This window comes from Myxine glutinosa, chromosome 1 (genome assembly GCF_964187855.1).
Source record: "Myxine glutinosa chromosome 1, kmMyxGlut1.1, whole genome shotgun sequence".
In the NCBI taxonomy this organism is placed as follows: domain Eukaryota; kingdom Metazoa; phylum Chordata; class Myxini; order Myxiniformes; family Myxinidae; genus Myxine; species Myxine glutinosa.
The window spans coordinates 262,262,740-262,284,369 of NC_136261.1; the positions used below are offsets into that span (position 1 = coordinate 262,262,740).

At 43.8% G+C, this 21,630-nt stretch overlaps 1 protein-coding gene across 7 annotated transcripts in view; it reads right to left on the minus strand.

The window, feature by feature from the left end:
- LOC137436820 (uncharacterized) overlaps nucleotides 1-16,358 on the minus strand; it is an 86,981-nt gene extending 70,623 nt beyond the window's left edge. For 2 of the 7 annotated variants that reach the window (XM_068130998.2, XM_068130962.2), the window contains exons 1-2: nucleotides 16,309-16,358; nucleotides 9,646-10,114 (exon numbers count right to left, since the gene is read on the minus strand). In XM_068130998.2, the coding sequence (XP_067987099.2) occupies nucleotides 9,646-10,096 (451 nt within the window). In that variant the 5' untranslated portion in view covers nucleotides 10,097-10,114; nucleotides 16,309-16,358. Of the gene's footprint in view, nucleotides 1-9,645; nucleotides 10,115-16,257 lie in introns of all 7 variants that reach the window. The other 5 variants (XM_078786411.1, XM_078786419.1, XM_068130989.2 and 2 more) reach the window with 5 other exon arrangements.
- Between the last annotated feature and the right edge of the window lie 5,272 nt (nucleotides 16,359-21,630).

The window sequence follows — 21,630 nt, forward strand, 5'->3', positions numbered from 1 at the left end:
AGCAACTACAGACCAATCAGCCTTCTCCCAATTATCAGCAAAGTCATGGAATCCATCATTGCTTCAGATATGAAATCTTTCCTCTTCTCCAATGGCTTGATCTCTGATCATCAATTTGGTTTCAGACCTGGTCACTCTACTCTGGACATGCTGCTTCTGCTTTCTCAACAATGGATGGAGGTCCTCAATGCCAAACAGGAAATTAGAGCCGTCTCCCTTGACATATCACGTGCCTTCGATACGGTCTGGCACCCCGCTCGGCTCACCAAACTCTCCTCCTTTGGTATCCATGGAAATCTCCACGCATGGCTGGCAGACTTCCTCTCTGGTCGTAGTCAACGTGTGGCCCTGAATGGGTTTCTCTCATCTCCTCTTCCTGTTCAGGCTGGAGTTCCCCAAGGCAGTGTTCTGGGCTCTGTGCTTTTTCTGATCTTCATCAATGATCTCTCTGACTCTCTTGAAAATCCTCTCTATCTCTTTGCTGATGGCTCCACTCTCTGTCGCTCCATTCCTCATCCCTCAGATCGGCAGTCTGCAGCCTCCTCACTCTCTGCACACCTGGACAAAATCACAGACTGGGCAAACAAGTGGAACATGTCTTTCAATCCTGACAAATCTCACACTCTTACGATGTCTCTCCGATGTCTCTTATGATCCACTTTCTGAATAATCCTCTCCAAGAAGTTCTGTCACTCAAGCTTTTGGGTCTCACTATCTGCCATGATCTTTCCTGGGAAAACCACATTTCAAATCTGGCCTCCAAAGCCAGTCGCCGAATGGGCATCCTCCGTCGTGCGAAGTCCTTCCTTGGCACACCTGAGCTCCTCACCAAATACAAGGCTTTCATCCGCAGCTCAATGGAATACTGCTCTCCCCTCTGGGCTGGTCCTCCTTCCTCACACCTAGCTCGTCTTCACGCAGTTGAAACCAAAGCGTTCAGAATCATTGGAATCTCCCGCGATGAAGCTAACTCCAAGGGCCTTTCACTCACGCACCGCAGGCAGGTTGGTGGTCTTTCCGTCTTCTACCGACTCCTCTCTGGCCTTGCCCCCCCCAGCTCTCTCTGGGCTCTGTCCCCCAAATATTCCTACAGGTCGCACAAGATCTGCCTGCAACCCTCTTATGGTTAAACTGCCAAAATCAAGACTCTCTGCTCAACTTCACTCCCCTTTTCTCCAACCTCTGGAACAAACTCCCTCGCTCTCTTCAATCCCACTCCACCCTCCAGGTCTTTAAAACAGCTGTTCACCACCATCTCTTTTCTTCCCCCATCCAAAACCTTGATCTTTTCTACCCCCGCTAATTTCACCCCAAATCCACTTTTTTGAAATACCAACTTCTGTCCTGGAAGTCCTTGGTGTCCTTGTGTTTTATACTTCTCCCAACCCCCCCCCCCCCACCGCCCCCCCCCCCTTCCCGTGCCTCCTCCCCCCAGGCCCTCTCCCTCCCACACATCTCCCTGCTCTCAAATGTTGTTTGTGTGCTTCCCCTTCTCTCCCCATCTTGTCTTCCGCTCCCTCTTTTTATATATCTTGTTTGTCTGGTTGATTTGTTTGTGAAATAAATGTTAGCTCTTTCACGAGCCTCGATTCAGTATACAAAAACTAAAATCAAACAAAAAAAAAAGCTGTGAGACCTTACAGTCATGTGAAAAAGTAAGTACACCCCATGTAAAGTTTTGACTTTTTCAACATATTTCAACATAGCTATTTGATCTTCATTTCAACAATATTGACAGATAAAGGTGATATAATATAACAAATATCATGAAACATTTACATTTTGTAGTCCATTGTGTTACGGATTCATCACTTCCGTTGTGGTGATTTGCATCCACTGTAAATATTTCTGATTCCATGTACTATTATTGTTTTCAAAAGGTTTATTGTTCATGAACTGTTTTCAAAAGGTAAAAAAAGTTAATGTTAAAAGAAACAGGAAACCGGATCGGGAACCGGAAGACGAAGAAGAAGAGGAGAGAGAAAAAGGGCAGAGGGAGTGAAGTTGGACAAGAAGCGAGTCGTTTCAAGGTCCGGGGCGAACGTTGTCGAACGAAAGTCGCTAGTGAACTTTCGGGGTTCCTGGGAAAGGAATTCCTGCGACAGAGTTGTTGTCGCTGTGACTGACCCACCTGCGTGTCAGGTTTGGTGTTTGGATTTCGAGGAATCATCGTCGTGTCGTTTCGACCCGAGTACGGGCCGTCGGCCATTTTGACTCGCGCGCCGAGCAAACTTTCCTTGCTTCGCGTCAGCCGTTTTCACCATTCAGACGTCTATCTGGGAAGTGTGTGTAACGCGGATTTGAAGGCAAACCTGAGGTTCGCCGATTTGGAGCTGTAAAACAATCATACCAGAGGGTGTGATTTCCCAGTCGCCTTCAGTGCGCCTTTTCGCAGCTTCTAGCCGCGTGACCCTTTTCGCCGCTTTGGCCGAGTGCGCCTTTGTGCAGTTTTGGCGGCGTGACTGGGCCTGTCACCGGAACGAGATTCGGGTTTCGATTGAGCATCGTTCTGACGATTGCTGGAGGGGATCAACTCTGAGCTCGAAGACGGGAATATAGAGACATTGGGGAATGTGTTTTTTCACTCACTTGGAGCACAGTCAGTTACTTTATACTAGCTGATGGTACCATCATAAGATATACATTGATTGTACTTCTGATTGCTATTATTGTTGTACTGTTATTCTTGTGTGATTTTTAATACAATATTTGTTTGTTGGTAACAATTGGTGTGGTTTCACCATTGATTTTTGACACAGAATAACACATTTTTCTGCCGTGACTCCTCTCGGGGCTCGGAGGTACACCGTGACCAGGGGGTCGGGGAAGAACACGTAACAATTGTATAATTTAAATAAAACTTAAATGCAAATTTGCCATGTGGAAAAAGTAAGTACACCCTTGGCTCTAATAGGTGGTATTGCCCCCTTTGGCAGAAACAACCTCAAGTAGGCGTTTCTTATAACTGTCTACCAGTCTCTGACATCGACTGGGAGAAATTTTTGCCCACTCCTCCATGCAGAATTATTTCAGCTGTGCGATGTTTGAGGGGTTTCTTGCATGCACAGCTCGTTTCAAATCCCCCCCACAACATCTCGATGGGATTTAGATCCGGGCTTTGACTTGGCCATTCCAGAACCCTCCATTTCTTTCTTTTCAGCCATTCCTTGGTAGATTTGCTGGTATGTTTCGGGTCAGTCATGTTGCAAGGTCCACCTTCGGTTGAGCTTCAACTTTCCGACAGATGGCCTCACATTATCCTCAAGCACCCTCTGGTACAATGAAGAATCCATAGTGGATTCTATGATGCTGAGCTGCCCAGGCCCTGATGCAGCAAAGCTGCCCCAAACCATAATATTTCCACCACCATGCTTTACAGTTGGTATCAGGTTCTTGTGGTCAAATGCTGTCGTTGGTTTTCTCCAAACATGTCTTCTGGTACTGTGGCCAAATAGCTCTACCTTTGACTCATCTGTCCAGAGCACATTATTCCAGAAGGGCTGGCCTTTTCCTAGGTGTTCATTGGCAAACTTTAGTCTTGCCCTGATGTTCTTTCTGGACAGCAAAGGTTTCCTCCTGGCACACCTCCCATGTAGATCAAATTTGTGCAGCCTCTTTCTAATGGTAGACTCATGCACTTTGACATCAACAGTGGCATGAGCTACCTGTAGGTCCCGTTATGACATTCTGGGGTTCTTAGAGACTTCTTTCAGCATCTTGCGGTCTGCTCTCGGGCTGAACTTGCTGGGGCGGCCTGGCCTGAACAAGTTGGCAGTTGTTTGGAATCTTCTCCACTTGTAGATGATCTTCCGGACAGTCGAATGATTGATTTCAAATTGTTTGGAGATCTTTTTAAATCCCTTCCCAGACTCGTAGGCATCTGTAACCTTCTTTCTGAAGGCCTCAGAGAGCTCTTTTGGCCGAGGCATGGTGACACTGCACACTTCAACAACAAAGAGCAAACCAAACTAAATGTCTGAGGTTTAAATAAGACAGGTTCCTCCAAGATCCTCTCTAGCGATGTTCAAAACATTTGCAACTGAGCTGGTGCACCTGATTCTAATTTTAAGTATTTGAAGTAGTGATAAATGTAGGGGTGTACTTACTTTTTCCACATGTGAAATTGGCATTTATGTATGTTTAAATTATACAATGGACTACAAAATGTAAATGTTTCATGATATTTGTTATATTATATCACCTTTATCTATCAATATTGTTGAAATGAAGATCAAATAGCAGTATGTTGAAATATGTTGAAAAAGTCAAAACTTTACATGGGGTGTACTTACTTTTTCACATCACTGTATATAGACAGGTGTGTGCCTTTCCAAATCTTGTCCAATCAATTGAATTTACCACAGGTGGACTCCAATCAAGGTGTAGAAACATCTCAAAGATGATCAAGAGAAATGGGAGGCACCCGAGCTAAATTTCAAGTGTCATAGCAAAGAGTCTGAACACTAATGTAAATGTGATATTTCAGTTTTTTCTTTTTAATAAATTTGCAAAACTTTCTAAAATCCTGTTTTCTCTTTGTCATTATGGGGTATTGAGTGTAGATTGATGAGGGAAAAAATGAATTTAAACGATTTCAGCATGAGGCTGCAAAATAACAAAATGTGAAAAAAGTGAAGGGGTCTGAATACTTTCTGAATGCACTGTAAGACCGAGCGATCCTGTGAGATCGTCGAATAGAAGGGCTGTATCAGGTTTCAGAGCAATCGGTTGGTAAATAAGGGACGAGTGTGGATCCGAAGTTTCAAAGGGTAATTTCAGGGGGTATTCCCTCTTTTCAGATCTTGACATAATCACAAGATGGTGAAACATGTCTTATATGTCTTTGAAACCTCATAAATCTCTCTATATCTCTATCTCTCTATATCTCGAAGAACCGATGGCAACTCTCCACCCCATCTACTTTCTTAACAAAACTCTCGAAGAAGGTCTCACTCTCAGAATCTTGCTTGGGCAAACCAAATTTCAACCTTGGCCTCCATAGCCGGGTGCCAACTGGGAGTCCTCCATCGTGCAAAGTCCTTCCTTAGCACACCTGAACCCTCATCCACATACAAGGCCTTCCTCTGAAACTTCATGGGAGTACTGATCTCCCCTCTGGGCTGGCTCCCCTGCCTCACACATTTCCCAGCTCAATGCTGCAGAAACCAAGGACTTCAAGTTCATTGGAAACTCCCCTGTTGAAGCTGAGTCTATGGGCCCATCACTTCCCCATCGGAGCCATGTCGGTGTTCACTGTCTGCTTCAGTCTTCTTTCTGGCCTAAAACCCTCTGCCCTTTCTTTTCTTTGGCCAGCCTAGGTATCTGCAGGGAGGCAACCCCATGCAGTCCTCAGGCAACCCCCTTCCCATAAAACTGCCAAAATCAAGGATCACTGCTCAGCTCCATTCATTTGCTCTGCTTTTTTCCCCCACCAATGAAACGAACTGCAACACTCCTCAATCTCATCCTTCCCTCCAGGTTTTCAAGACAGCTGTTCACCACCATCTCAGATCATCCCACATCCAAAACCATGATGGTGTTGCGGTTTTGGAATAAAGGCAAACCCCCCTCTTAGTTAGTTGCACCACAACATGTAGCCTCGCTTAGTTCAGTTATCTCTTATTCAATGTTAAGCATAGTCTCCTTTCCTGTGTTAGTATGTGTTGATGCAGTCAAGTAAGGGTAGGCCTCATTTGGGCTGGAATGCCATGTGCTAGGGCCTGGAACAAGTCTGGGAGGCCCGAGGGAGGAGCTAAAGGGGAGTGGCCGGTAAGCGGCAAGCAGCCAATGGGAGCTAAAGGGGAGTGGCTAACAACGGTGGCCGGGGGAGGTGCTTGGTACATTCGGGTGGGACTCTGGGAGGGGCTATAAAACCCTGCCCCGGGCCCCCGAACTGAGTGTGTGGTTGAAGCGCTCGAGCCCAGGACTCCGAAGCACGAACGCTCTCTCCGTGGCCAAGCTCCCAGCTCTCTCTCTGCGCTCTGTGGTCGAAAGCACGAACTCTCTCTGTAGTCTGCGTTCTGCCCCTGCTCTGCATTATGCTGCCTGTTATAAGCGCTCTTGCAGGACAATCCCTCCCGGGGCCCAAGGCTCCAACGATCTCCCTGCCCGGGGCTCCCTGCACGTGCCGCGAACATCTCAAGGGACACGCCCAACGAGCTGACCGGGGTAAACGGCACCAACGACCGCGCTTTGAGCGCGTCTTTCTTCTTCCTTCCTTTCCCCGTGTGAGTGAGAGGGCCCTTGCCTGGGTAAACCAAGTTAAGGACGTTAAGTTTCTACCCTGTGTCTCTTCTTTGCTCTGATCATTGTACATTGATAATAAACCTGTGTTCTTTGCTTCCATTTGGCCGTTCACGTCTTTTCCCACCATTGGCCTCACATTGTACGAAATAAAACCGCTCAATCGGGTTCATAATAATTAACGGCACGAGTCACGTGACACGCAAACCTCTCGGGCGTATCAGACCAGCGTGACTCGTGCGAGGTTCAGCCCCCGTCTTCATGGCGGCGTGTGTATAGAAGGTACTTGGGTATTTGACCAGAGACCCTTCCGCACGCTCGCTGCGGGGGTGGCGGCTGGAATTGCTCCGCAATCCGCCCCACGAGTGTAAAGTGGGTAGCGGCCTCGTGGACTCGAAGGCCCGAGGGGGAAAAGGGTTTAACCCCCCTTTGTACATCGACGGGCTCGAGATCCGCAACAATATTTTCTGCCTGCATTAACCCCCACACTAAATTTCCAGCTTTTCCTACCTGAGAGTTTGCTTCTGTATCCATCTTATCCATCCTCTACAGTCTACATTCTCTACATTCTCCCATGCCGTCATCCTTACCTGAATCCCTTATTGTCTTCTCTTTTGTCCCTCGGTATTTCCCCCTTCACTTTCTGCTGTTCCTTTTGTTGTTGCGTCCTGATCTGTTTTGTGTTCTAGCTCTTCCACGAGCATTGACTGTATACATAATATTTAAATCATATTAAAATACGCAATTTGGTATCTGCTTGTCTGTGTCTGTCTGACGATTTTTGACTGTGATACATTCAATCATTACTTATCCAATCTCAACCAAACTTGACAGGAGGACTGAGGGTCACACAATGAAGGTTGTAGCATATTAATTTGCCCCGCCCCCTCCCCAAGGGGGTTTTCTTCAACAAGGGGGTTTCCCTGCCGATAGGGTTGCGTGTTGAGGTATATATCCGTGTTAAGATAGCTTTACCTTGGCGTTTTTCCAAGACCATTTGTAAAAACAAAAGCATAATATTAATGTTAATACAAAACAAAATTAATACGAATAATATCCCACCTCCCCAAGGGGTGTTTCCCACCTGAAACAAATGCCATGTTAACGTATATAAATAGCTTATTGTGGTGTTTCATGAGAACACTGGCCCCTACAAGAAGTAAAAATATTATTTACCACAAAAACATATGATTACCTTCTTATAAAGGTGCTAATGCTGTTTAACACTAAACTGAAAGAAATTTGGAGGAATCCCGATATCCACGAGGCAAATTTTACATATGGAACTGAGCGAAGATCTACTGTAATCTACAGTCGTAGCCAAAAATATTGGCGCCCTGGCACTTTTTTCAAATAACTCAAAATTTTCTCTAAAAATAGGTTTAAATTGACAAAAGTATCTGGTCTCCACAATTCTTTAATTCACTGTTAATATTACAGAACCTTTGTTTTTGATTCAGAACTTAATATATCCTTCCAAATCAGAAAATACAAAGAAATGGCATTGACAAAATTATTGACACAATAGACTTAATATTTGGTAGCACATCCTTTGGACAAAATAACTGCAGTCAAGCGCTTCCGATAGCCATGAATGAGCTTCCTACACCTCTCTACTGGCAGTTTGGCCCACTCTTATTGTGCAAACTGCTCCAGTTCTCCCAGATTTGAAGGGTGCCTTCTCCCAACTGCTGTTTTTCAGATCTCCCCACAGGTGTTTAATGGGATTTAGATCTGGACTCATGCTAGCCACTTCAGAACAGTCCAGCGTTTTGTCTTGAACAATTCCTGGGTGCTTTTTGAAGTGTATTTGGGGTCATTGTCCTGCTGCAAGACCCATGACCATCGAAGGAGACCCAGCTTTCTGACACTGGGTCTGACACTGGGTTGACCCAGCTTTCTGACATTATGCTCCAAAATGCCTTGGTAGTCTCCTGATTTCATGATTCCATGCACACATTCAAGGCACCCAGTGCCAGAGGCAGCACAGCAAACCCCAAAACATCACTGAACCTCCTCCATGTTTGACTGTAGGGATGTTCTTTTCTTTAAAGGCTTCATTTTGTTTTCTGTAAACATGGAGATGATGTGCTTTACCAAACAGCTCTAATTTGGCCTCACCTGTCCACAGGACATTCTCCCAGAAGGATTTTGGCTTGTTCAGGTGTGTTTTGGAAAACACTAGTTGGGTTTTCTCAGCTGTGGAGTCCTCCTGAGTCTCCTACCATATAACCCCCTTTGATTGAGTTTGCCACGAAAGGTGCGAGTTGAAACTGTCATACCTTGTGTCTGAAGGTCAGCTTGAATGTATTTGGCAGTTGACCGAGGTGCTTTCTCCACCATTCGAGCAATCCTGTGCTACAATCTTCAATCAAGTTTTCTCTTGTGGCCATGTCCAGGGAGGTTGGCAACAGTGCCATGGGACTTAAACTTCCTGATAACATTGCGTATGGTGGACACAGGAACATCAAGGTCTCTGGAGATGGACTTGTAGCCTTGAGATTGTCCAAGCTTGGCTAAAAACTTGTGTCTGACCTCCTCAGACAATTCTCTGGTTTTCTTTCTTTTCTCCATGCTCATTGCGGTACACACAGAGACACAAAACAGCAGAATGGCTCCTTTTCTCTAGATGCAAACTGGTTGAATGAGTGATTTTTATGCTGCTGGCACCTGTAACTCACCACAGGTGAGTTAAATTCCAAAGTAAAGGAGAATCACCTGCTTGAAATCTAATTATTTCTAACAACTTCTAAAAGGTGCCAATAATATTGGGCCATTTTAGGATTTCTAAAAGGGCCATTTTAGGATTTCTGTGTGGAATAAGCTATGATTTAGTAATTTTTTCAGCTTTTTCTGTTTTGATCCACTGCAAATCAAAGAAATACATTTGTGGATACCAAAATATTTTTTAATTACAACAATTTTTTGGAATAAATGGTGCATTATTTGAAAAAAGTGCAAGGGTGCCAATATTTTTGGCCACAATTGTATATACCCCACAAGTTAACATGACCTTTCCTTCCACTAATGTGGCGTTTTTCATGGCGGCCTTTTGAAACAGTCGCTACTGCTGTTTAACACGAAACCGAAAGGGAGGAAGCCCGAGCGGGGTTCAGTTACCAACCAGCTAGCTAGCGCTTGCCAAGCCAGTCATTTGTTACGAACAGTTTTGAATGGAGTGCTTGCTCGAATGCTTTACCGACTTGGTGAGCTCTCCACAAGAAACTTGGTAAATGATCACCATCCACCTCTCCCAATATTATTGAGGCCCGACCATAGATCTACTGTAATCTATATTTACCAGAGAGATTGACCCTTCCTGCCGCCGCCGTAGTGAGCGGGTGGACTAGTAAAAATGGAAATGCAAAAAATTGCTCACTTTCTCAACAAAGTGCCACTCACTTGTTTCAGCGTTGTCCTCTTCCACCTCAGTGGTGCCAGAGTAAAGACAAGTGAATCTCTGTGCAGAATGAAAGAGCTCTTGGCTCAGCCCATTGAGAGTGCTGACGATGGCATCCAACAAACTGCTGAAAGTGGCATGTGGCGGAACAGCATTCTGGCAATCACAGAAATGGTTGGTGCTACCACCATTACCATTGCTTGGTATGCCCTTCAAGGGAAATCCTTCGAGAATTTGTCTCAACACAGCGTAAAAAGCAAAGGGTAGACGCTCTTTGGCCACAGTGAGGAGCTCATAGCGAACCTGGGGTGGGCGCGCGCATGCCAACAGGGCACTGTAGTCTCCGATTCCCAGCTCTGACTCCATGATCCGTGCCATGCGGGGATTCATTCCACGAGCTGTGAGCCATGCTGCGAAGTCTCGATATGGATCAAGCACAAGCTGCCCAGCCATGCTGCCTCACGTCAAGTCCTATAGCAACAAAAGAAAGATAAGATATGCTGGGCAAAACACCAAGAGATAAAATGCTTGCAATCATTGCTCGATCTGTCAATAAAAAGCTGCGAGTGCAGGAAGGCTGCAAATATTGCTGAAAATAACCAGAATTTAACCTTCATGTCTGCATCCTGCTTAACTTTGTAAAAGAGGGACATTCAATAGGTTCAACAAATGAGAAACTCAGAATAATCGAAGACATGCCAAAGCATTATTATTTTTCACATCTACCCTGTACTTCCACTGAGATTTTTTAAAAGGGATTAAGACTTCCTCTGGGATTTTTTTTAAACATTGAGCTAAAAACGACTGAAAAAGATAGCCCATTATTTCTGGTGAACAATTGACTAAGCCTGGTGTTGGCTTAGCGGTTAGGGTGCCGGCTTGGGATCCGAGGATCCTGGGTTCGAATCCCGGTCGATCGCTGAATTAACGCCAGGGGGGTTGACTCAGCCTGTCATCCTTCCGAGGTCGGGAAATTGAGTACCAGCTTGCTGGGATGAATGATCACGGTGTGTACCCTGATTTAGAATAGGTACACCGTATCCCTGCGCATTGTAAGAGCGTGACCAAGGGTTGGCGTCAGGAAGGGCATCCGGCCATAAAAACATTGCCTCAAACAGGGAACCATGATTGTCATGGGGCCCGCAAGGCTAACCCCCGCTCTAGTGGGGAAAAATGGCCTTAAAACGATCATTCATTCATTCATTCATTCAATTGACGATTTCTCCTTAATAACAACTACCAGACAAATATTTAATCAGAGGCAGAATAAATTGAACAAGCATTACGCCTATGTCCCCCGTCGTTGAAGTGATGCGAGTTGACAAAGTGGAAGACGCAAAGTGGCTATCTTGGATTTTGACGTGGCGACCCAATTTTCAATAGCGTTCTCCCTTATGCGTAGATACACCCACACACCAGATTAGAAGTTAGTAATTCGTTTATTTTTCCAACATATTTCGCTCACAATGTTGACATATATATATATATATATATATATATATATATATGGTGGCGGCCATCTTGGATTTTGACGGGGCGACCCAATTTTCAATAGTGTCCTTCCTTATACCTGGATACACCCACACACCAGATTAGAAGTTGGTACTTCGCTTATTTTTCAAGATATTCCGCTCACAAGGTTCAGACATACATGGCGGCGGCCATCTTGGATTTTGACGTGGCGACCCAATTTTCAATAGCGTTCTTCCTTATGCGTAGATACACCCACACACCAGACTAGAAGTTAGTAGTTCGTTTATTTTTCAAGATATTTCGCTCACAATGTTCAGACATGTATATGGTGGCGGCCATCTTGGATTTTGACGTGGCGACCCAATTTTCAATGGCGTTCTTCCTTATGCCTAGATACACCCGCACACCAGATTAGAAGTTGGTACTTCGCTTATTTTTGAAGATATTCCACTCACTAGGTTCAGACATACATGGTGTCAGACATACATGGTGTCAGACATACATGGCGGCGGCCATCTTGGATTTTGACGTGGGTTGCACCCACACACCAAATTCGAATTCGGTCCTTCGCTTACGCATGCATGTTCGCACGCACGCCCGCACGCACGCACACACGGACGGAGGGGAAAACCTTTCGCTCCGCGGTGCGACGGGGTACAATTAAACTGTTTGACAATTATTAATTTCCGATTTGATATCGATTGCTTTATTTTGAGGCAGGATATCAATCAGTATGATTGAAGAGCTGATCTTTTACTGTTTGACCATACCAACACTGGGAGGGAAATTGCTGACTTCCACAGCTCCTCTTAACATGACCGTTTTTGTCAAATCAAAACATCAATACAAGATTGTTAACCACTTTTTTTTTTCTTTCTTTTTTCAGAAAAGGGTATCTGTCTGTGCAAACTGAGACAGGATAAGTATCTGTCTGTAATTAGGACAACCTTTTGGATGGTTCTTGAAGTTCCAAGATTATTGGAATCTCCCGCATTGAAGCAGAGCCTATGGGCTTATCACTTTCCCATCGCAGACAGGTCGGTGGTCTCTCTGTCTTCTACCGCCTCCTTTCCGGTCTTGCACCCTCTGCTCTTCCTCCTTGCTTTGTCCCCCCCCCCCCCCACCCCCCTCTCCCTGCCCCCCAGGCTTGTGCAAGGCGCATGCTGTCGACCATCAACCCCCTTCTGGTGAACCTACCTTTCAGGATCACTGCTCACTTCCACTTATTCGTTCCTCCTTTTCCTCACCTCTGTAACCAACTTCCACATTCTCTTCAATCTCATCGTCTTCGACAGAGCTGTTCACCACCATCTCGGATCATCCCCCATTCAAAACCATGATCTTTTCCACCGCCGCTAACACTCCCACTTCCCACCCCTCTCGACTCCCCCACCGCCCCCTTCCACCAGCCAACTTTCCAGTTTTCTTTCCTGAGAGTTTGCTTCTGTATTCATCTTGTCCACCCTGTGCGTTCTCCCCTAACTCTTTCCTTCCCACATCTCTTATTTGTCGAAGTTTCCCTCTATTTTGTCCTTCAACCCTGCTATTTGTGCCCCCCCCCCACCCCCCACTCTTTATACTATTCCATTTGCTCTGTTGCATCCTGGTCTATTGAGTATTCTAGCTCTTCCATGAGCCTTGCCTTTCTATAAAAAAAAATTGTAAACTAGAAATAATCTCAAAATGCAAGTGGACAAAATAAAGAAAAATGCAAGTGATTACAAAACCCAGCCGTCTCGTGTCGATGCATGGAGGATGGGCTAATAAGGCCTATTTATACTTATTGTGACTTTGTCCTTATAACATTTTGACCCAATTATTAATTTGTGTTCCTCATATTCTCATAAAGATTTGTTGAAAATTTGACGACAAAAGCTCAAATGGTAAAATTGTTATATCCTGGACAGACACACCGACACACAAACAGAAGCAACTGCAAAACCACATCTCCCGTTGCATGGGAGACGAGCAACTTCGAGGCAAATATACTCACAGTATGGAGCCAAAATAAAACAACAACTCCAGTACCTGACAGATTTTTAACGGTTGCATTCATTTACCTTGCCTTGGTTGATATTAGTGTTCGAACATGCGAAAGTGTGTTTAAAATGTAATGAGAGGTGTTCTAATTATCTATGAATACACGTTTTTGCTAAATTTGACAGCTCCAATGATTTTAACCTTTCACCAAAAATATTCTTTCGTGAAAAAGAAAATTAAAATTACCGCCACATTTATTAAATTGAATAAACTGAGATAATGTAATCACATAATCACATTTTAAAAAATTAAAGAATTAATAATCACAATTAATTCATTAAAATAATCCACAACAAAATCTTCTCCACATTATTTTAAAAAGCTGGATCAGGCTATCATACAGAATATCATCGATTTAACAAGCACAGTGATGCAAAATTACGACGTACTAAATACTGTCGCGCAATACCGATTAACACCAGAGTTGCGGATTGCCGATCACGAAGGCTTTAACTCCCAAGGCGGAAACTCAATGGCGGATTCCAAAACCAAAAGCCCCAAGCGCGCGGAATGGAAGGGAACAGCAAGAACCCCGCAGCCTTATCTATTAAAATCATCCACCCGGTAAACTGCGTTCAGATATATGTACAAAAATAATATAAGGGTTTATTGGGAAAAGCAAGGACAGTAAAAGCACGCGCCGGTAATGAAATATTCCTAAATCGGGATCCCCCACACCAGATATCAAATACAAACAGGGGATGAATAAACAAAAAGAACACGTCATGTATCGTGTGACCGCGGAGCTCGGTCTTATCTGCTCTCGTTGTCTTGTCCGTCCAACGCGGCCCCAAACTCCGGCGTGGAGGAATCCTCCGTCCGCCTCGCACGCCCCGCTAGGCCCGAGCCAACGCCCTCGCCGCTGCACACGAGGTCCGTGCACCAAGCTCCAAACACCACGAGGTCCCACAGCAGGACAGCGAGCTCCACTCGGGCTACACCTCAGCCCAACTCGGGTCGGGATCTCTGAACTGCGCTGCCACGAATCCAACTGCGATCGACCACGGATCAACTGCGCTGAACTGCAAACTGCGCACTGCAAAACCAACTCGGGCTCTCTGCACTCAGGATCTGCCAACTCTCCTCGTGCGCACCTCAAAACGAACTGCCCGTGCGCACCTCCTCTCGACTCGACTCCAGGAATGTCACTGCTTTCTCAACTCAACACCAACTGCACAAGCCGAGTCTCAACTGCTCTGGACTCCACTCAACTGCCTGTGCACACGAACTCCTCCAAAATGGCGCTCGGCCCCCGCTAATATCTCCAGCCGATGACATCAGCATTGGCGCACTCCCAACCAATCGGTCTCCTCCACCGACTCGCCGGCTTGCTCAGGTCACGCCCACTGCGCCACTCTCACTCCCGTCCCCTATTCCTTGTGTTGTAGCACGTGCTATGCGAGGCGGATAGGCCTCTCGGAGGTGCAAATGGCGGCGGCCATTATCGGCGAAGTTCTGGCCTGCTTCCTTCCTAGGTCATGTCATGGGGGAGGGCGTTATTAATGTTGTACTAAGGGATCCTAACCAAGTGTCTATGTGGTCTGCAGTGCCATAAGGGACAAAGGTTTGATTACCAGGTGAGACATACAAGGGCTCTACTCATTAACCCCCTACACTACCTATCACTCGAATCTCCTGGTAGATTCACAGTTATACACCTTAACCGACAAAACGCCTACACATGGACTTATTACAGGTAGTGTTCCTTACCGCGACATCTCGAAGCATGTTACCTACTCAGATCTACTCTGCTCTACATATCACTACCCAAATTCATAACAATACATATAATTGGTTGTTTGTTTTAAATAAAGTTTAAGTGTTTCACTATATTTGACAGGGCACTATAAAAAAAAAAAGCTTGTTGAAGGTTTTTCACTCCCGCATCTCGGATAAGGTCGGATACGGGGGTCATTAAAATGAGGTCCGATCAACTTCCCGCACGATCAACTGTCCATGTATATTTGTGTACGTGATATTTAAAAAAAACCTGTGAACATTTAGCTTTCATATTGCAGATATCTATTCCTCATGACATCATCTCTACCTGATTAGATCACGGCTGCGATTGGCGGAATTATGTTACCATGGCAACCATTTCAGTAACTTGGCTTGTGTACGCACTATTAAAAAAACAAAAACCGGTGAACAGTATGGAGCTAAAAGGGTAGACGCTCTATCCTTTTACCCTGGGTAGAGCGTAAATACAGCTTTCATATTGCAGATATATATATTCATGACCATCTCAACATGATTAGATCACGGCTGTGATTGGCTGAATTATGTTACCATGGCAACCATTTCAGTAACCTGGCTTGTGTACGCAATATTAAAATAAAAAAACGGTGAACATTTAGCTTTCATATTGCAGTTATCTATTCCTCATGACATCATCTCAACCTGATTAGATCACGGCTGTGATTGGCTGAATTATGTTACCATGGCAACCATTTCAGTAACTTGGCTTGTGTACGCACTATTAAAAAAAAAAACCGGTGAACAGTATGGAGCTAATAGTAAAAGGGTAGACGCTCTATCCTTTTACCCTGGGTAGAGCGTAAATACAGCTTTCATATTGCAGATATATATTCCTCATGACATCATCTCAACCTGATTAGATCAAGGCTGCGATTGGCTGAATAAGTATATACGTTGGGATATAAAATAATACAGGTGTGAGACGTCAAATCATACTGCCACTCCGATTCGACCAGCCTACTCTCTCTCTCTCTCTGGCAGTGGCAACAATGACCTCCCCATCCACTGATCCAGCCATATCCATGACTCATGAGCCTGCTTGTGCACAAAAGGCCTCAAACATCGTGACACCTCAAAAGTAGGTGCTTCCGATGATCATCGGCGTTAAAGACTGCATCACAATAGGCCGGAGGAACACACGAGGCATTTATCCGGGATGCTATCATGGAAAGAACCCTGCTGTGCTGCAAGATCCTATTCAAGGTGCAATGTTGTCGGCAACCCCAACACCACAACAAACGCACAAACCGCACGGCGCGGAATACAACCAGAAACAAGCGCTGTCCGACGTTCCAGCTCGGAGTACTATAATAAAATGCAGTAAACGTTTAAAATGCCCTTACGTTTACGCCCGAATACGACGATAACATGAATAATTTCTGACAAGGCCTCACCACTCTCACCGCCTTTCCGCGAGCACGCAAAATGACGTCATTACGTACGCACATAAACGTTCAAAAATATCCTTCATCACAGTCTTACAATAACTCTTAGTTACGCAACAAGTCGCTACAACAGGGCACAAGAGCCGAGTTTGTTTTCATGATATGTGAGTTATTTAGACAGTGTTTTCGCCAGATACCGCCGGCGTCACCGCCAAAATCCTTTTACTCTTAAAAGTTAAAAGGGAAAATGATTTTTAAACAAGAAATAGAAACTCATTTGAAGCGAATATAAATGTCGGTAAATGTTGGAGAAATTGAAATAATGCTGAAAGGTATATGACGTCAGAATGGGTGGTGTAGTGGTTAGAGCATCCGCTCTGAGTCTGGGAGGCCCATGGGTCCAACCCACTGATGACTGATCTCTATACTCACTGGATAGGAGCTCCACGCTGGCTGTTTGAAGCAATTGTCCGCCATCTTGGTTCACCCAGAAAACCTTCTCACGGCCAATGAAAAAGTTAATCGACATAGTCCATAATGTGTGATTACGAGATGTTGAATCCTCAAACGGGGAGGAAGCAACGGCGAGCTGGAGCTTCCGTGTTATGTCGAGGGGGAAGTGGAATTCAATGCAAAAATGCAAATGGCGTCCTCTGTCATCGATGCTCATGATGATTTACACCCTTATTAAAACTTTCCAAACGCACCATTTCCTTTCCAGGTTATTGTGTTTCCTCCTCCCACTGCCCCTCTGAGAAGGTCTACACGGGAGTCATTAAAATGAGCTCCGACGGACCGATCCATCATCCATCCATCCATCCATTCATCCATCCATCCATCCATCCATCCATCCATCCATGTACTTTTGTGTACGTGATATTTCAAAAAACGGTCAAAATTTAACTTTCATATTGCAGATATGAATATGTTCCTCATGCCATCTAAACCTGATTAAATCACTGCTGTGATTGGCTGAATTATGTTGCCATGGAAACCATCTCAGTAATTACCCTCGCCAGAGGAAAGGGAATTGCATTTGAGTCCTTTTGTTTACTTGGCAAAAAAAAATATATATATATTTTTTTGCAAGTATGTAGACCACTCCGGTTTGTGTGTTTGTGTGTTTGTTTGTGTGTTTGTGTGTTTGTTTGTGTGTTTGTCTGCTCACTTATACTTGCCTACAGGTCACAATTTTAAACTGATCTTCACGAAACTTCACCAAATGGTAGAGTTCGTGGTCTGACAAAATCCATTTTTTCGAATTTTTTAATCCTCAATTTTCATCCGATTGACTTACAATTTGAATGGGATTTACATATCAGCTAACTGAATTCAACCACCAACTATTTTTGAGATAAGTATAGGCCAAAAGGTCAACATAGGCCAAAGGTCAACAACAATTTAAAATAACTAAAATCCTCAATTTTCATCCGATTGACTTGAAATTTGAATGGGATTTACATATCAGCTAACTGAATTCAACCACCAACTATTTTTGAGATAAGCATAGGCCAAAAGGTCATCATAGGCCAAAGGTCAACAACAATTTCAAATTTCTAAAATCCTCAATTTTCATTCGATTCACTTTAAATTTGAATGGGATTTACATATCAGCTAACTGAATTCAATCACCAACTATTTTTAAGATCAGCACAAGCCAAAAGGTCAACATAGGCCAAAGGTCAACAATTTCAAATTTCTAAAATCCTCAATTTTCATCCGATTCACTTGAAAATTGAATGGGATTTACATATCAGTTCACTGAATTCAACCAACTACTGTTTTTGAGGTCAACATAGGTCACAAAATCAACATAGGCCAAAGGTCAACCACTTTTTTCGAATCCTAAAATCCTCAATTTCCATCCAATTGACTTCAAATTTGAAAAAGGATTAACATATCGGCTAACTGAATTCAACTACCAACTATTTTTGAGGTCAACATACACTACCAGTCAAAAGTTTTAGAACACCTCAATTTTTCCGGTTTTTATTGAAATTTACGCAGTTTAATGTCCAGTGAATAACCTGAAATGGTACAAAAGTAAGCAGTAAACTGCTCGAGGTTAAAAAAAATTTAGGTTAGCAAAAACCGGGAAATAATGCAAATTGCACAGTTATATTGTAAAAAAAAAAAAAGGCCTTCTTCAGGGAACAAGTAATGGGTTAACAACTTACAGCTGTTCCACAGCAGTGTAAGTAAATTAAGCCTTGAAAGTTGATGCAAACAATTCCTACAGGTGTCCTAACCTCTGCTGATTACTTGATTACAAACCCCCTGTCTGTATAAAAGCAGTATTGGAACAGACTCTTATTACACCCTCTGAAGCATTATTTGGACAATATTGCACTGCAGAAAGTAGTATATTGGAAACTGGAGGAAACTCTGACAGGAAGAGGTCCGGCAGACCCAAAGCCACAACAGAATCAGAAGACAAGTTTCTGACAGGTTTCTTGCGTGATAGGCGGCCCAGGACAGGACAACAGCTTCAAGCACAGCTTAACACTGGTCGAAGTAAGCAAGTCTCAGTTTCAACTACGAAGAGAAGACTTCGAGCTGCAGGTTTGACAGATCGAGTGGCAGTAAGAAAGCCATTGCTAAGATGGCAAAATAAGAAAAAGAGGCTTGCCAGGGCCATGAAGCACAGCCAGTGGACTACTGAAGACTGGTAGAAGGTCTTATGGACCGATGAATCAAAATGTGAAATCTTTGGTTCATCACGCAGGGTTTTTGTATGCCATCGAGTCAGTGAAAGGATGGTTCCTCAGTATGTGACACCAACTGTGAAACATGGAGGAGGAAGCTCTTTTGCTGGATCCAGAGTCAGCGACTTGCACAGAGTGACTGGCACCCTGAACCAAAAGGGCTACCACAGCATTTTGCAGCGCCATGCAATACCCTCTGGTATATGCCTAGTTGGTCAGGAGTTCATCCTACAGCAAGATAATGACCCTAAACACACCTCCAGGCTATGTCAAAACTACCTTTGAGGAAAAGAACAAGATGGTAGGCTTCAAATCATGGAATTGCCAGCACAGTCTCCAGACTTAATCCCCATCGAGCTGGTTTTTCTAAACCAAACTGGACAGAAGGGTGAAAGCAAAGCAACCTACAAGTGCAACACATTTGTGGGAACTTCTGCATCAGTGTTGGGAAGAACTTCCCGAACAATATTTGATTTCCATTGTAGAAAGAATGCCACGAGTGTGTTCGGCGGTTATATCTGCAGAAGGTGGCTACTTTGCTGAGTCAAAATTTTAAATTAAATTTTGTAAAACAAAATGATTCTATGATTTCTTTTTTATCTCCAATTGTTTATTTGTTCTATGCTTAATTTCAGAGTACATTGAGACATTAAACTGCGTAAATTTCAATAAAGACTGGAAAAATTGAGGCGTTCTAAAACTTTTGACCGGTAGTGTAAGCCAAATGGTCAACATCGGCCAAATTTCAAAAATTGTCAATTTTCATCAGATTAACTTAAACTTCGAAGATGATTTGCATATCAGGTCACTGAGTTCAACCACTAATTATTTTTGAGGTCAAAAGGATGCTCTACTGAGTGCCATTCTACTTTGTTCTGTTTTGCCATGTGTCGCTCCATGAGTGATTTTTCATTTGTCTGTTTGTTTGTCCGCACAGAATGTCCGCCATTCGGCTGATTGACAGGAAATTTTCACCATCGGTGCGCCTCTTGCTGTAGAAATTTTTAATGAGAATTATCACGTCATAATTCACATGGTACACGCGCCATCTTTCTTGGAAAAAAGGAAAACATTTGCACCTCTATATCTCCGAAAGCGAAGTATCGAAAAAATTGAGACATGGCTCATTGTAAGGAACTCTCCATGGGGAATAAAATATGTTAATGATGAAGTCATAGGTTCCTCCATTACGACCTCATAATTCGACAAGTACAAAACTTCATCTGATCGAGATGAAATTTATTGAGTGTCATCTTGGGATAAATTGGTGGAGAAAAAATAAATAATGATGACGTCATCGGTCGCGTGGTTCGGCCGCCATATTTGTTTTGACACAAAAGCCTTAAAAACCACTAAAAACACGTCCTGGCGAGGGTCTGCAATCACTGATCGCTCTCCCTTGTTTGGCTTGTGTACGCAATATATCGATAACCGTTGAACATTTAGCTTTCATATTGCAGATATTTTTTTCTTTCATATTTGCAGATATTTTCTGAACCTGATTATATCACGGCCGTGATTGTCTGACACGTGATCACATGACCACAAGGCGCCATGTTGTTATTCATCTTCCCCGAGTGAAGCGTTACATTGTGTGCTTCTTTGTGTTTTGGGGTGTAAAAGATGCCGTGCTGTTCAGCATGGGGTAGTTTCAATCGATCAGTTCAGCAAGGACGATGCATCTTTATCCTCGTGATTCAGAAAGATGGAAAATACGGTGAAGTAAAACTAAAAGTTCGTCACGCGAGGGTGAGCGAACAACGACTCGATTCTGTTTGTGGTGAGTAGACAATAATTCTGTTGCTGTTAAAACTAGCTAAGTATTAACTTTCTCTCACTATCGATCAATTACCATTTAAAATATTTACTTGTTTGTGTCATCTTCTCTTCCCACACAAACAGTACGGAAATTTTGTGCTGAAATGATCGATTATATGTGCCAAGTAGATTCGGGAGATGTACCACGTGACATCCTATGTTATGATAATATGATCGATCTTATAATGGGAAATTTCTTCTGTTTTATGAATGTAATACAAGTTGTTATCCAAATAATAAAATAATCAGTCGGCCCTACGTGCCGAAATGTAGATGTCATGTATATGTACATGTATGTGTCATGCATGTATAATTAACGCTATCCGCAGGCTGACATTGAATCATGAGTATGGGATCACACTGAATCATGAGTGGATCATACATTGCATGCATGAAAGCAATATTGCTGCTGTAGAAACCATGAAACGTCACGAAATGTGATGTTTTGTCTCAGTAAAGGGAAACTGAGATATAAGAAACATTGTCTCTCTGCCCATTTTTTTTTTTTTGTATACAAGATCGAGGCTCGTGAAAGAGCTAACATTAATCACACAAAAAATCAAACAGACATAAAACATATAATAAGGGGAGCGGTAGACAAGATGGGGAGAGAGGGGGAAGCACACAAACACAAAATTTGAGAGCAGGGACATCGGGAGATCTGTGGGAGGGAGAGGGCTTGGGGGGAAGAGGCATGGGAAAGGGGGAAGGGCGGTGGAAGAAGTATAAAACACATGGACATTGCCACTTCCAGGAAAGAAGTTGGTATTTCAAAAAAGTGGATCTGGGGTGAATTAGCAGGGGTAGA